The sequence below is a fragment of the Bos taurus genome, chromosome 8, assembly GCF_002263795.3.
Source record: "Bos taurus isolate L1 Dominette 01449 registration number 42190680 breed Hereford chromosome 8, ARS-UCD2.0, whole genome shotgun sequence".
Taxonomy (NCBI): domain Eukaryota; kingdom Metazoa; phylum Chordata; class Mammalia; order Artiodactyla; family Bovidae; genus Bos; species Bos taurus.
This window is the reverse complement of record NC_037335.1, coordinates 79,511,404-79,527,221: the sequence shown is the minus strand read 5'-3', so window position 1 is coordinate 79,527,221 and position 15,818 is coordinate 79,511,404. Positions and strand designations below refer to the sequence as shown.

Here is a 15,818-nt window from a genome sequence, read left to right as displayed (position 1 = left end):
GAATTAAAAAAAAAAAAAAAAAAAGTGAAGTGCTAAAGGTTGTGGTCACATTGCATACAGACCAGTTAAGCCATGTTACTATACGCCTATGACTTTACCCTTTGAACCTGTTTCCTGGCATAACTCAGGAACGGTGGAATTGTGAGAAATCAGACACACAGTACTGATTGCTCAGCCCAGTTGGTTACACAGTCAGTAGCAGTTTCCTTTCTTCCTCTCTCATTTTTGTATCACCAACATTGCCACAGACCTATGCATCAACCAGCTCTATCTCCTTTTGAAGACATAGCTAATTTCCCTCCACTGCCTTGTGTCCAGTGCTGGGAGAAAGGACCTCATCTGTGCTGGGCTGGTTGGCAAGGAGATGCAACAGCTTCCTGGTGTCTTTTGTGGGCTGAGTCTGTAAAGACAAAGATGGCCTAGAGACAAATTTTGCAGCCTCAGATAACCCCCAATTTTCAGTTGCAATGGGAGAGCTGCAGGCTCTATGGGGTAAGTATATGAAGCCAAGGATATTCTCAGGTTCCTGATTCAGTGAATGCTGAGGCCTCTTGGGAAGTTAAACCCAAAAAAAGCCCTGGCAGAGCAGGGCTGTGGGGAACCTAAAGTCAAGCAGAGGAAGCTGAAATTGGCACTTTCGGGCGTATCTTGGGATTTCATGTGTCCCTGAAAAGAGTTAAGATGTTTCTGGATTCTTCTTGATATCAAGGAAGACAGATGGTAAAGCAGCCAGGAGACTGCCAATTAGGAAGTAGTTGACCACACACACTGAAAATCTCCTGGAAGTTGCAGCTAAATCTCAGGAGAGATGCATGATGCCATCAAGGGCAGGATGGGTCAAAGTTGGCAAACCACTGGAGATGGACTAAGCTGGGTGAACTAACCATGAGTCCCTGAGTATCACACTTCAGTATCAGATACCCAGCAACAAGGCAAAGAACAGAGACTGGAAAGACCAGAGAAGCAAGAAAACCCCTTAAAGAGCTTGTGGATATGCATCCAAGGACACTTCTTTTCAATGACTCCAGATCATCACAACCCCACATGGCATGCAAAGGGAATGGAGAAAGAAATGTGAACTATGGGGCATATATCCAAGAAACCAAATCATCAAAGATGTCACTTAAATTAGCAAAGACTTGAGATATGTTAACTGACAAGTTAAAATTTTTTCCTCATAGTTCCCAGAGGGAAGGAGAGCCCAGGGTAAGATTAGCTCAGTTTTGGGGGGTCTTGGGGGTGGGGTGGGAGGAGTACATTCATCTAAGCAAAGTCCTAAATTTTCAATTTCAGGACATTCTGTACCTTTACTGTATTTTTCAACACTTTGAGAACAGAGACTATTTCCATATATCAGGCACATATCAGGCGTTCAACATTTGTTGAAAAAACGAAAAGGATGAATGACCCTAAATAAATGGCTGATTCTGGAACAGTACAGTCTAGGTTTTAATTATTTGCATATACCAACACACCAATTTTCCCAAGGTTTAAAAACACATACTGGAAATAAAATTTTTCACTTTACACAACTTCTTAGATCATAAATATAAGATCCTGAAATAATTTACCTAAGAGATTTTATAGCAGGCAGAAGCAGGAGATTTTGTTAGACCTTTGCAATTTGTTAATGACCTCTAAACCAGTTAGCCCCCACAATGCTAATTCAAATTGTTGGAAACACGTCTGGACCATGAAGCAATCATCTCAAAGATTCAAAGTGAAAGTTGCTCAATCCTGTCGGACTCTTTACGACCCCATGGACTATATCGTCCTTGGAATTCTCCAGGCCAGAATACTAGAGTGGGCAGCCTTTACCTTCTCCAGGGGATCTTCCCAACCCAGGGACTGAACCCAGGTCTCCCGCATTGCAGGCGGATTCTTTACCAGCTGAGCCACAAGGGAAGCCCTCAAAGATTCAAAGAAACTCAGTATTCCCTCCAATGACATCCCAAAAGGAATCAAACCAAACTTAAAAATGCAAATACAAATACTTTAGACTCTTAAAAAGATGTATCTTCTACTACTCCTCCAGAACTCTAAACAGTCAAGACCAACTTTTCCTAAACCAGTTCTTCCATATAGAATTACTCGACTAGGTGTGGTGGCCCATGTAATAAATGCAGTTATGTATCATCACACTTCCTTTGGACTCTTTATAAAAGGTCAGTCTGCCTGTCAGATCCTTGGCTTGTCATATATTTTCAGAACCAAAGCATCTAGAAAAAGCATTATACAAAAGTTGTACCTACCCGTTTTAAATCACCTTTATACTAAAGGTTAAGTGGTTAAGAACAGAGTTATCAGTGTTTGGACTCCAGTGGTTCTATTTACTTCACCATAAACACTATTTCCCCACCTTTAAAATGGAGATAATGATATTTTCCCAGTGGAGCTGTCGTGAGGATTAAATGAGTAATTATTTGTAAAGCACTCACAACGGTGCCTGGCAACAGCCAGTACGTACGTGTGGGGATTAAGGCTATAATCCCCACAGAATCTCAAGGATTCAAATTTAAATGCTCTTAAAAAGCAGATAAATTAAAACTGTCGCATTTTCTAGACACTCCCTAATTAGTTGCGCGAGGCTTTCAAAGTATTTATAACGCGGCAGATAGCAAGGAAGGTAAACTCAACAGAAAAGAGAGAGGGGAAAAAGGAACACAGGTTGTTTGCTTATTCCATTAGGAAATTCTCCGTTCAAAAATTCCCGTGTATGAATGTCCTCCTTGGTCATTCTACGCGATTATACTTTTTTTTTTTTTTTCAAAAGAAGATTTTGTTTTTAAGAGAAACTAACTCGCACACAATCTAAGGTGGGGGGTGTCTCTCCCTGAGCCACACGGAGACCTGGGTGAACAGTGGACGCTTAAACGTTAGCGTTTCTAGAGAGTCGGTAACTAAGACCTCACAGAGACGGTCAGTTATTCGAATTATCAGAAAAACAGCAAGTGCTACGAGGCCTCAGACCCAGGCTGAACTTGCCCACAGACAACCCCAAGCATCCAGGGGTAAAGCCGAGCCTCCGAGCCGACCCAGGCGTATTGCTGCGCCCAGACCGCGAGCTTCGCGTCTCCCCGTGGAGAACCAGAGGCTTCCTCCGCACGCTTTCCCGGTGCTTTCGAGGTCCAGGAGAAAAAGGAAGCGAGGTAAGTACACCTCCAAGCGAACAAGAGCTGACAGCCGAAGCCCCGAACCCGACCGAACGCCCGACACCCGTAAAACGCGCGGGCGCAGCAGCGTCTGCGACGGCGGAAGCGGGAGGGGCCGGGCGGTGGGCGGCCCTCCGGGTGAGGCGGGCGTTTCCGGCGTGCGCAACGGAGCGCTCGGGCGGGGGCACCGCCGGCTCCCAATCGCGCACAATGAGACAGCGCTGAGCGCCGGAAGTGGGGCTGAAGGAAAACACGGAGAGGGAGCCCGGCCGGGACAGGAAGAGGCGGGGGGCCGCGGCGGAGGTGGTGAGTGTTCCTGGGCGCCTTTTCCCCTGTGTCCCTTTCAGACTCGCGTCCGGGGTGGCTCTCCGGTGGGTTCTCCGGTCTCCAGAATTGAGGGCGGGCCTGGCCCGAGAGGTACGTTGACTACATCCTCTGCCGGCCTCCTCGCCTCAGTTCCGAGGACCAGGGATCCCCCAGGCCGGCGAGGACTGAGCTCTCAGGCTTGAGTCCGCACCTTCACTTTGTGTCAAACCCTGCGGGGACTGGAGGAAAAGGGATCGGGGTGGAGGCACTCGCCCCCAGCCCCCTGTCCGGCTGGGGGGCACCCCGGAACCCCATCGAGGAGGCAGGTCACTTCCTGCTTCCTGGTCCCCGCGGTGGCTTCGTGGCCAGGAGTGCGGAGACGCCTCCTGTTTCTCCGTCTCCAACTCAAAGGATGGAAACTGAGGCAGATCGGGGGTGGGGCGGTCACTTGGGGATCGAGGAAGGAGAATTGCTGTTTCATGACAAAACCAAAGTTGTTTGGGGTGGGGAAATGAGAACTGGGGTGGTTACCGGGAGTTGACCCTTGGTCGTAAAGCCAGCCCCTATGACCGAAGCGGAGCCTTGGTCGGAAGCCCAGCGTCTCCCGTAGCCCAAGCGATCGGAGCCTGTCGGTCTGAATAGAGGCGAGCGGAGCCGAGGCCCCAGGGTACCGAGAAGGGACTGAAAAGTGGAGTTGAGAGAAGTACTGCCTTCACAAAGTTTCGGTTACTCTCTATTAACACTTAAAAGTAATTGCCAGCTTGTTTTTTAAAAGACTGGGGAGTTCTCTGAAGTATAGGCTCGGGGTGAGGTATTTGGTTTTTATGGGGGAGGGGGGGATGTTCTGAAGAAAAGAGCTTTCGTTATATAGGTAAACGCCAACCAGCTTGGTATGAGTGACATTTTTTAATATTACAGTTTTTAAGACAGATTTAGTTTTATCTTCATATTAAATAGTACTAATTTCTATGAAGATATTATAAAACTAAGCCTCCCACTTCTAACATAATGCACTGATTATTGGAATGTGATGGAAATTAGGAAAAGGGTTTCTTGCAGGCTTTAATACATCTGTACAATGTGTGTGATATTTTGTGAATTTGATATGATGCCTTGTTATATTGATAGTTTGATGTTTCTCCAAAACACCTTCTTTCAGGTGAAGAGGAAGAAAACTGAAGTCAAAGACCATGGGAGATGCCACAAAACCTTATTTTGTGAGACGTCCTAAAGAGCGAGGGACTACAGATGATGATGATTTCAGAAGGGGTCACCCCCAACAAGATTATTTAATAATGGATGATTATGCTAAAGGCCATAGCAGTAAAATGGAAAAAGGCCTTCCCAAAAAAAAAGTAACACCGGGGAACTATGGGAATACCCCCAGAAAAGGACCCTATGCTGTTTCTAGCAATCCATATGCATTTAAGAACCCAATTTACAGTCAACCCACTTGGATCAATGACAACCACAGAGATCAGAGTAAGAGATGGCTATCTGATGAACTTGCCAATAATTCAGACAGTTGGAGAGAATACAAACCTGGACCTAGAATCCCTGTTATAAACCGACCAAGAAGAGACTCTTTTCAAGAAAGTGAAGATGGATATAGGTGGCAAGATGGAAGAGGCTGCAGAACTGTAAGACGACTATTTCATAAAGAGCTGACAAACCTGGACACCATGTCAGAAATGGAAGCGGGAAGCCCTGGTAATGTTTCCAACTTGTCAAGTTACAACCCTGAAGTCAGCAGTGTCTTATTTTTCATTCAGAGGAGCTTTATTATTTTCAGCAATGCAGTTCCAATTTTTCATAGTTTTGGCTTATTTAATGTGATTATTTTAAGGATAATCACGTTATTTGGGAAGCTTCAACACACTGCATATATTGATCCCTTTAAAAGTTAACTTTGCCACAAGGCTCATTTTACCTTAGTAAAAAGTATGTTTCCCATTGGTGCTTTTTAAAGAAGAGGGTGTGATCATATCCCCCTAGGGATATATCATAATTTCTGAGTGGTATGTATGTGTTTTCTAAATTATATATTGTAATTTTGTACTTGAATTATGTATGTATCCATAATATAAATGACAGAATGTAAAGCTTAAAAAAAAATTTATTCGATATAAAAACATAGTATAGACTGCATGTATCTCCTGGTACAGAGGAATACACATCTTTTGTGTGAAGTATCAATGTCTAGAGGAGGAGAGTGCAAGATTTTTTTTTTCTCAAAAGTGAACATGGCAAACAGGTTGAAAAACATTGGTTAAAAAGTTGGAAATTCAGTTAAAAGCTTTGCCTTTTAGATCCCTTCTTCCAAAACACAAATAGATTTTGTCCACGTAGCAGAGAAACAGAATAATCAAACAGCCTTGTAAATCTTTAAGCTGAAAAGAACTTGAAGGAATTGCAGTGCTGTCATGATGTATCAAAGGTAGAATCACAGTTTTACAGAGCAGGTAGCTATGTCTCCGGTGAGGTTAAATTTGTCCCCACTTGTTTACGCAAAGTGGTAGATGAGGAAGTGAAACTGAAATCATGTACTGTGCTGCTCTGGCCATGAACTCAGCCTCACTGACCTGGAATCTGACAGAGAGAAATGAACATGTATTCATAATTTCTGGGCTTTCAAAGTTTGTGTATATTTAAGTAGTTCTTTATTACTGTGTCCAAGTGGGACATGGACATTTTAATTTAGTTACCAATTGTTGGTCTTTCAGAAAAGGTTGATTTTGAGCAGCATTATAAAAAGAAAGGTTTACAAGTCAAAAGTTTGCCACCAGATAGATATTATAAGAGACTGAAAATCTGTTTTTCTGTATTCCTGTCTAGTCTTAAAAGGAAACCTTAAGTGATATTGAATGGGACCTGCATTTTTACTGTCTTTTTGTTGAAGTCAATCCAAAATGCCAGTGTTTTCTCTATAATGAAATTACAGGCGTTTGCTTTCAGTTTGGAAATTAAGGACTGTTCAGTTTTTATTCCTTTAAAAATCTTCGCAAAGAAAATATTAAGCTTTGGATAATATTACTTACTGTAGCAAGAAGTTCAGTTTAAAGTATAAACTTTAAAGTATAACCTAAGGATACTCAGAGTATCCTTAAAAGGCTCTCATTAAAGGAACTGAAATTTTCTTAAATCAAACTTATACCTTAATAACAAAGGTTCTATTAAATGATATGAAAAGATGTAATGAAAATTACTGTAGCATTGCTTTGTTTTTTGATACTGTTTCTATTTTTCAGTTCACTTTACTGCCCCTACCTCAAATTCATTCCTCAAATATCCTAGATTGCCAACTTAATATAGTTGGGACAGTGCCATTAATGATCTTAGCTGGAAACATCCATTCAGATACATGTCTTTTGTAAATGGCATAATGGACCATATTCAAATAAAATATGAGAAACTTGGAATACTGTATGTAGATAATTCATATTACTTACCTAGAGCCTGGGAGGAGCCAGGTAGTCTTCCTCTAAGTAATTAGGAAATTTTTTTTAGCAATACCCAGGTTTGCTATTTGACTGTTTAATTACCATGCAGGACTATGAGATTCAGTTTAGGATTTTTATAACCTTGTCAGTTCTGCTTAATTTAATTAATATTTTTCTTGTATTGTTATATAGATGAATTTCAGAATTCCATCCATGCGCTAATCTCTATTTCAAATCCCTTTATTTACTTTAGTCATGTGTGCCTGGACAAGATACTTTCTTGGACCAGCATTTTGTGCATCTGTATCCTGGGGATAATATTAGCATCCATGATAGGATCACTTCAGGGATTAATCTGAAGCCACCTAAAGTGCTTACGTTGCATCTGTTGCATGAAAAAATACTCAGTATTGGTAGCTGCAGTTGTCATCATCAGGCAAAATTTCTGCAGCCCTCCATTTCTCTTTGTAAAATAAGTTAACTACTTTTGAAGAGAAATTAAAGTCACTCTCTCTAGAAAAATTATATAGCAAATATAGCAAGAAGCCTTTGTAATCGAGAGAGAGAAGTGAAAAAAGTAATTTGGTTCCATATCAATTTTTGTTTTGGTGAACCAACAGTGGATTTTTCTGATTGTGTTACATGTGTCAGTGTAAATCCTTAAAGAGTTTTGCCTAAGAAACTTCTGCCTGGAATACTGAAGTTAGATGCAGTTATTCAGAGTTTGTAATGATAAATTAGAATAGACACACCTCTGAGTTAAAAGAATTGCTTACCTCAAAGCTTTATTCAGACCAGGAGTACCACGCTTAAAAGATTATGCTAATTTAGTTGTGAATAGAGGGAGTGTTAAAAAGCAATAGACTGATCTTAACTATTTGTCTTTTACTATTTTGTTTGGTCTATTTTGATTCCTATTTTTTAAAAAAACTATTTGTCCTAATACTTCTTTATTTTTTTAATTGCTGCTTTATTGTCGTATCGAAGCTGTTTGCAGAATTTCATTATATTCATCTCAGGGTAGTTTGAGTACAATGTGTGCTGCTTTTCCTTCAGAGTTGTTGGTGATAGCTTTTTTTCCTAAATTAAGGGCCCTATACCTCCCTTTCCCGACATAATTTCTTTTCAATTAACTGATTCATTGTACCTGCTCTACAAGGAATGAGTTCCACTGAAAACCTGTCGTGGCAGCTGCTTCATGCAGAGCATTTCAGTTGGTTTATATTTTCAGAGAATAATTTTTGGTAAGCCATTTAAAAACTATTCAGTCCACTTAATCATAATTTTAATTGAGGAAATGAATTTCATTTTACTTTTATATGGTACTAGCAACTTCATTTTCAGAAGTTGTTGGAAATTACCAAAGCTATTTAGAACAGTTTTTTTTTGTAGATGAATTGCACAAACGTCTTCAGTTTTACTGAAGTTGAAAAGTCCTAAGTCTTAAAAAAGGAACAGATTTTGTTTATTATAAGGACTATAGAACTAACAGCAGAGTTTATAACCAGATGAATTAGTCTGTATTTGCAGAAAACTTTTATTTCAATTGCTAATTTGTTTTTGTTTTTTCATTTGAAATGTGCTCTGTGCAGGCTCATCAAAGAAGCTAAAATGAAAGTAAAGATAAAATGGTTAATAGTTGTCTTCAGTAAATAAAATTTTGGCTTCAATTTCTTGAGGTTAACACGGGGGAGGGCCCAATTCTATGATTGCATGATTTACAATTTAGTGATGGACTTTCACTCCAGATAAGAATGAAGTTGATTTCTGAGTTCTTTGGAGATACACTGTCCATCTTTACTCCGTTGGGGTTGTTTACTTAGAAAAAATGAAAGCAAATGTGGACAGTTTTCTTTTGAATACCAAGTATCCTTCCAGGTATATTAGAAATTATTAAATAGAAATTATTAAATATATGTACATTATACATTATATTATGATATATTAATTACATTAGAATTACTGATGTACTTGCTTTCAAGTGATAATTTTTACTATTGCTTGAGTAAGCTCAGCAGTATACCAGGAAGAAATGATAGAATCAGATTTTATGGTTGAAGTAGAAGTCTTTTGTTTTCCAAAAAGATGGCTTCCATGGATTAGTATATCCACATGTTGAGGTGCTTAATGAGCATTTAAGCATTTTATCCATGGGAGAGGTGTACCTTCCCTTTTGCTCTGTGTTCAGATGTCATTCAGCTATCACGTGAGTTCATGAATAAATATGTAAGTTCTGCTTTTGACTTGGGGTTATTCAGTATTGCCAATAATATTTTCCCCCTAACTTAAGAAAACAAGAAACCGAGGTCCAGACCTCGGAAGCCACGGAGAACTAGAAATGATGAAAACGAACAGGATGGAGACTTGGAAGGCCCTGTGATCGATGAGTCTGTGCTTTCAACGAAGGAGCTGCTGGGCTTACAGCAGGCTGAGGAGCGGCTGAAAAGAGACTGCATCGACAGGCTGAAAAGGGTAACAGCTTTATTTGTTAGTTAAAATCCTTGTTTTGGTTTAAACTATGTTAGTAATTGGAACATGTGCTTTAATGAATTATATATCCTACTTTAGTATATAAGCACTATAGATCAAAAGTGATATTCAGTTTGACTTTTTAGTTTCTTTTTTTAGGATTTCTTTTAAAAAACAATCATTAGCATAATGATAGTGACAGTAATTTATTAACAATTTAATAAGTGTACAGGAAATCATCTTCTGGCCAGCTTTTGTTTACCTGTATTTTGTCTCTGTACATCTTTCTCTCTACATGTCTCTCTAAATATGTATTTATATACAAGTATATACATGTCTGTAAATCTCTTCAAATTGTAGCGACCAAGAAACTACCCTACAGCAAAGTACACCTGCAAACTTTGTGCTGTTTTAATTGAATCCATTGCATTTGCTCATAAGCATATCAAAGAGAAGAGGCACAAGAAAAACATTAAGGTAAGTGTAATGTAACCTAAACACGTATGTTTGTCAATTATTACTTGTCATCTTTATGACTTTCCTTAAGACTGTGATACTAATAATTTGGTTATTTATATTACTGAATTTATGTTAACCAGAATACTTTATACTGGTCAGATAGTTTTGCTGGGTAGTCTTGTGAATTTCCTTAGGACAGTATCAGGACAAATGAAGCCAATGCTAGGACCTAGATATGTGTCCTTATGCCAGTAATAACAAAGTAAATAATTTGCCATTACTGTTTCTAATGTTCTTTCCTTACACTTTTTCCTTATTCCTCCCTTCCCTCTATTATCATTTTATGTGCATAAAGAAGTGTGTGCGTGTTTGATAAGATGAAGACTAACACAGCTAAAGGGAGAAGGAGGGCTGAGAAAAATATTCAAGGGTACTGTGCAGGGTGTTGTCTCAGTGACTGGTAGAAGGTAAAAATGGTGTGAGTCATTTTTAATCTCAACATTGATCTTAAAAGGAGAAGCACGAGGAAGAGTTGCTCACCACGTTACCCCCGCCTACACCCTCCCAGATAAATGCAATTGGTATTGCCATTGACAAAGTGGTACAGGAGTTTGGCTTACACAATGAGAACTTGGAACAGAGACTAGAAATTAAACGTATCATGGAAAATGTGTTCCAACACAAGTTACCAGGTATTTTCTAGATTTGCTTTTCTTTTTAGCTACCTAAAATACCCCATTCATTTTTCTTACCATTAGTAATTTTTGCCTAATAGAAATCAATTTGCCATGTTCTAAAGCTCTCAGTTTTTTGTTTTTTATGTTTTTGTACTGAAGCTCTTTATGTTTTTGTTTTTCCTGGCTTACTCTAGGGTAGCAAAGACTTTTACATATGTTGTTATTAACCTGTCTTCATTGTGAATTTCATTGTGTTCGTTTACATGTCCCACATTATTAGAGCACCGTGGGACTCTTGTGTATATGTTTTGTTTACCTTTCTATTTTCCATCTCTAAGTTCAGTTCCCTTTTTAGTTGAAGTATAATTGGCTTACAGTATATCAGTTTCAGGTGTACAGCATAGTGATAATATTTTTTATACATTACAAAATGATCACCACACCTTTCTACCTATGTACATTGACAGAATATTTTGAATTAAAGTGTCTTGGAGTCATTTTCAAGTTATCTCTTTCCAGAAAAAGTTCTGTTTAACCATGCTTAAAAGAATTGCACCATCTAAAATGAGCTTTGAAAACTAATGTATGATAAATTTTGTGCACTGTTGAATTGATGTTTCTAAGTTATATCTATGGAGCCATGAAAAACTATTTTTTTATAGAAAGCTCCACAAGTGATTCTAATACACAGCCAGGGTTGAAATCACTATTTGAGTTTATCATTGGACTACCCATCAAACTATTCATTTTATTGAAATATTCATATAGTATGATTCATATTCATATATTTGTGTTCAGAAAAATAAAGAACAAGAATCTGTTCATTTCCTTATATTAGATATCTCATCTTTGTTGTAGACAAGTTCCTGAGATGTCATTTGTAATTTTGATTTTTTTCATAGATTTCCATTGTAAAATTGAGTGAACTTTGTCTTGGAAAAAATTGTTAAAACCCAAATAAATTACTTTACTTAACCTGGGAAAGAGAAAAGATACAAAGTTCCCTTTTTTGGCCCAACAGTAGTAAAACATTGGGGGGGAAATGCCATAAAATAAATATAGGTGGTACCCATACACATATCTTCCTCTAAAGAGTGACTCACTTGCTGCCTAACATTTTAAGTTATATCAGTGATATTATAATCACTTTCTAAAGTTTTCCTGAAAAGATTGTATTATGTTAAATTAAACTTTTTGTTCATAATATAATGAGTATTCATATTGAAAATAATGTAATGCTGATTTTTATGATTATTGTTTTACTGAACCATGATCTTTATAGTAAATTACACCTATGTATGCTTTCAAAAAGGTGAATGAAGTATCTGCATTAACTCTTCAGTGTACTCAGGTTTATAAACATATAACAAAGTTAGACATCTCTTTTCGACTTCCATATTTTAAAAATCATTTCAGCCAGTATTTTCTCTGAAAAATGTGAAGTAATAAAGGAAGTATTAATGTATTTTACAACTGGTATGAAAAGAGTGGCTATTAAAGTAAACTGCATTCAATGCAGTCTTCCCTTTTAAATAAAATAACAGTGAAAGCAAGAGCAGAGAGTCACCCATTCGTGTCCTTTCATTGTGCCAGACTTGAATACTGTTTTTCTTTTGTGTGTAGTTTTAATTGATGGTTCCATTTCTGAAATAGCAGTGTCTTGCATTAACTTTTGAGAAATTTTACTTTATAAATGACTTCTATTTATTTAAAAAAAATTTTTTTTTTAGATTGTTCTCTGAGATTATATGGGTCATCCTGTAGCAGATTGGGTTTCAAAAATTCGGATATAAACATTGACATTCAATTTCCAGCCATTGTAAGTACAAAATAAATCTTAGAATTTTCACAGAGTGGTATGGAAGTTCTATTTTTTTTCTAAATGTGAGCTATATGTGGATATATTTTAGATGTTTGAGGACAGTTTAAGTGTAATGTTGGGTTTTTTTTCCTAAAACTACTTTGTTTTTAAAAGTATAGTTTTTTCCCAAAAAATTTTTTTTAAGGTTCTAATGCATGCCTTCAATTTTAACGAGTATTTCTTCTTATTCTACATATCTTTCATGCTTTCTTCAAACACTGGTTTTTTTAACCATGTGAATCTGATGGTGTTACTTGGCTCTATTAACTTGAAAAGATTACATTGTCTTGACAATTCAGCTTTGCAGTGGCAGCAAAGGATTTCAGATTTCAAACGGGTGTGGTGTGTGTGTATATATGTACACATATATATATATAAACATTTAAGACCTGCAAGCTCGATTTGTTCCTGAGTTCCCTCTTACATACACCCACCTTGTAAAAATAATTACACTTTTGAAGAACTGCACCTAGCCTAAATTTCTGGTTTAAACAGGGTTCAGAAAGATGTTAATGAGTCAGAACTTTAAAACTGGAAGGCACTTTAATAGGTTATTCATTTACTTACTGGTGGTTCCTGCAGGCCAGTTTGCAAATGGTTTATGCCCATTTACTTGGGTTACTGCTTAAAAATAGAAATAAAGATTTCTGACCTCCTCCCCCAGATCTTCTATTTCACACTCTCTCATTCCTTGCCATTCCCAATTGCTATAGCTACCTGGTCAGTTGACCAAGATTTTACTTTTCTTTTAATCTTAAATTCTAATTAGTATTTTATCAGCATGGCAGTTATTTTGATTTCATGTCATTCATTCTTTGAGTCTGTGTGATATGCCAGGCACTATACTAGGTTCTAGAGGACAAAAAAAGTATGATTGCTTCTTCATGAAATTCATACCTAGTGAAGGAGATAAGTAATTATGTATAGATAATTTATTATAATAAGAGCAATTCAGGAAAACAAGGTTCTGTGACAGAATACAAGCAGTCCTGAAGCCCCTTTGAATGGATAACATTTAAGCTGAACTCTGAAAGATGAAAAGGGATGGAGAGAGTGAAGGAGTGTTTTAGCTTGAGGGCACATCATTTGCAGGCATTAAGCATGGCCTGTTCAGGGAGCTAAAGGGAAAATTGTTAGGGCTGTGAAGGGACCTAGAGAAAGAGGAGCATAAGATTAGGATAGAGATGTAGCCTGGATCCCAAAATAGGGGAAGCTGGAATTTCCTTTTGGCCTAAAGGCATTAAGTAGCCAGACTGAGAGTTTTAAGGAGGGTCAGGACTGGATCTAATGCATGGTTTTAAGTGGTTTTGGTTCCCTGTGTAGCAAGGATTAGAGAAAGGCAAGACAGAAGTGAACACCGGTAAGCAATTTGTTGAAGTAGTCTCACAGAATAATAGTATAGTATTAACAGTTTGACAGCTTCTAGCTACAGCTTCAGAGAAGGCAATGGTACCCCACTCCAGTACTCTTGCCTGGAGAATCCCGTGGACGGAGGAGCCTGGTAGGCTGCAGTCCATGGGGTTTCGAAGAGTTGGACACAACTGAGCGACTTCACTTTCATGCATTGGAGAAGGAAATGGCAACCCACTCCAGTGTTCTTGCCTGGAGAATCCCAGGGACGGGGGAGCCTGGTGGGCTGCCGTCTAGGGTCGCACAGAGTCGGACACGACTGAAGCGACTTAGCAGCAGCAGCAGCCACAACGTGGGAGATTTGCTGAGAGGCTAATTAACTCAGGAATTAGGAGTTAACTGAGTAGTCAGTCTTTTTGCCCATGGTCGTCATCTTTCAGTGCTCATCTTTCTGTGTCTGACTGTGTGCACATAGCATAATGATTAGTTCCTTTACTCAGGTAGTAAGGTGCTTTCTAGTTTGGAGAGGCATTTGGATAAATTCAGATGACTGTATTATCTCAGTGAAGCCAAAGTACTTATGAATTATTTGATGTATTCATTGATTTATTTCCTAGATGTCTCAGCCAGATGTTCTCTTACTTGTCCAAGAATGTTTAAAGAACAATGGTAAGGCCAAATTCCTTCCACATTTTGTTGTTAAATTTTTTTTTTGTCTATAATTTAAATATATCTTATTTCTCAAGCTTTGAAAATAGGAAGTCGTGTTTTTTGATTTACTTATATGAGGAATAGCCAAGAAAAAAACTAAAGCAAATGCCCATGAATTATTAGCAGGTTAATTGGAGTCTTGTTCTACTATGCAATTGTTCTACTATGCAGAATAACTATTTTGTAAGTAAAGCTTTTTGCTTGGTGATAATGTCACAATTTGTAAAGATTATACAGGTCCTAGCCTAAGACTGATAAGAGTCAAAATATGTAAAATTTACTCTTGAGGTTAAAACTAAAGGATGTTCATCTGTATTCCATGGCTCAAATTAATACTTTATGAATAATAAATAGTGTGACTCAACTCAGATTAATGAATCAGCAAATAATTGTTCCTAGGTATGTTATCATATGTCCAAAGTAATGTCCAACTGGGACTTGACAGCTTGTGTGCTTTCCATAGGCCTGGTTAAATCGTCTCATCCCTGAATTAGTCTTTCCCATCCTTTTTGTTTTGACTGAATGAAATGTTTAAACTTTTCTTCTTACTTCAGTCAGTATGTATTTTGACCCCACATGTTTTAGTAGCTTTTGCAGCAGTTTTGTTTTTTATTGTCCTATCCATATTTATAATTATGTTACTGACCTAACATTTAAATGTTCTAGTTCAATAATGTAGCCATTTCTAATCAGACATTAATTTTGTAAAATAAGGGTTTTAAATTAATGTGATTACTTGATTCTTGAGTAGAATACTTTTTCCTTTTCAAGTCATTTTTATTTCATAATCATCTCTTAAGAGCTTTATTTCATAATGGTCTTTTGAAAGACCCAACAGATGATGCACAGCTGGTACTTGTACTTTATCTAATTGTGCTTTTATACAAAGGCTTAATTAACTAATCTGTGTAATATTCTTTTCTTTTTCCAGACTCTTTTATTGATGTTGATGCAGATTTCCATGCTCGGGTGCCAGTGGTGGTGTGCAGAGAAAAGCAAAGGTCTCTGTCTTTTTAAGCTGTTTATTAAGTATCAGCTTGCCAAAAGCACTTGTACTTTACTACATCTTAATGTCCAGTTTCTAGAATTACAAGCTCCTATGTGGTTAATTTCATAAGCTTACTATTAGCTTTCTCCCTCTACTGTTGGTGTTTAACCCAAGAGGGAAAAGTGTTTTATCTTAAAAAGAAGAAAAGTACTTAAAAGGAAAAAATATAGAAAGGAAGCATTTTGATCCATTTCAGTAAAAAAAAAAAAACTATCAAATAGTTACTTGCTCTGATCACCTTTATTTGCCATTCTTTTTAGCAGCATTTTAAACAGTACTGGAAATAGTTGGTATGACTTCACCCAGCTCTCTCTCTCCATCTGGAAACACTCCCATTCCCACTGT

The 15,818-nt window shown here is 37.8% G+C and overlaps 1 protein-coding gene across 13 annotated transcripts in view; it reads left to right on the top strand.

The window, feature by feature from the left end:
* The first annotated feature begins 3,415 nt into the window (after positions 1–3,415).
* Positions 3,416–15,818, top strand: part of TUT7 (terminal uridylyl transferase 7) — a 61,410-nt gene continuing 49,007 nt past the window's right edge. For 7 of the 13 annotated variants that reach the window (XR_009495454.1, XR_009495457.1, XR_009495456.1 and 4 more), the window contains exons 1-8: positions 3,429–4,207; positions 4,618–5,168; positions 9,189–9,370; positions 9,728–9,844; positions 10,341–10,518; positions 12,234–12,322; positions 14,332–14,383; positions 15,357–15,426. Coding sequence is in view for 5 of the 13 variants with exons in the window: in XM_024995653.2 (XP_024851421.1) it covers positions 4,649–5,168; positions 9,189–9,370; positions 9,728–9,844; positions 10,341–10,518; positions 12,234–12,322; positions 14,332–14,383; positions 15,357–15,426 (1,208 nt within the window). In the remaining 8 variants the exon portion in view is untranslated. Of the gene's footprint in view, positions 4,208–4,617; positions 5,477–9,188; positions 9,371–9,727; positions 9,845–10,340; positions 10,519–12,233; positions 12,323–14,331; positions 14,384–15,356; positions 15,427–15,818 lie in introns of those variants that run through there. The other 6 variants (XR_009495452.1, XM_005210384.4, NM_001205752.2 and 3 more) reach the window with 5 other exon arrangements.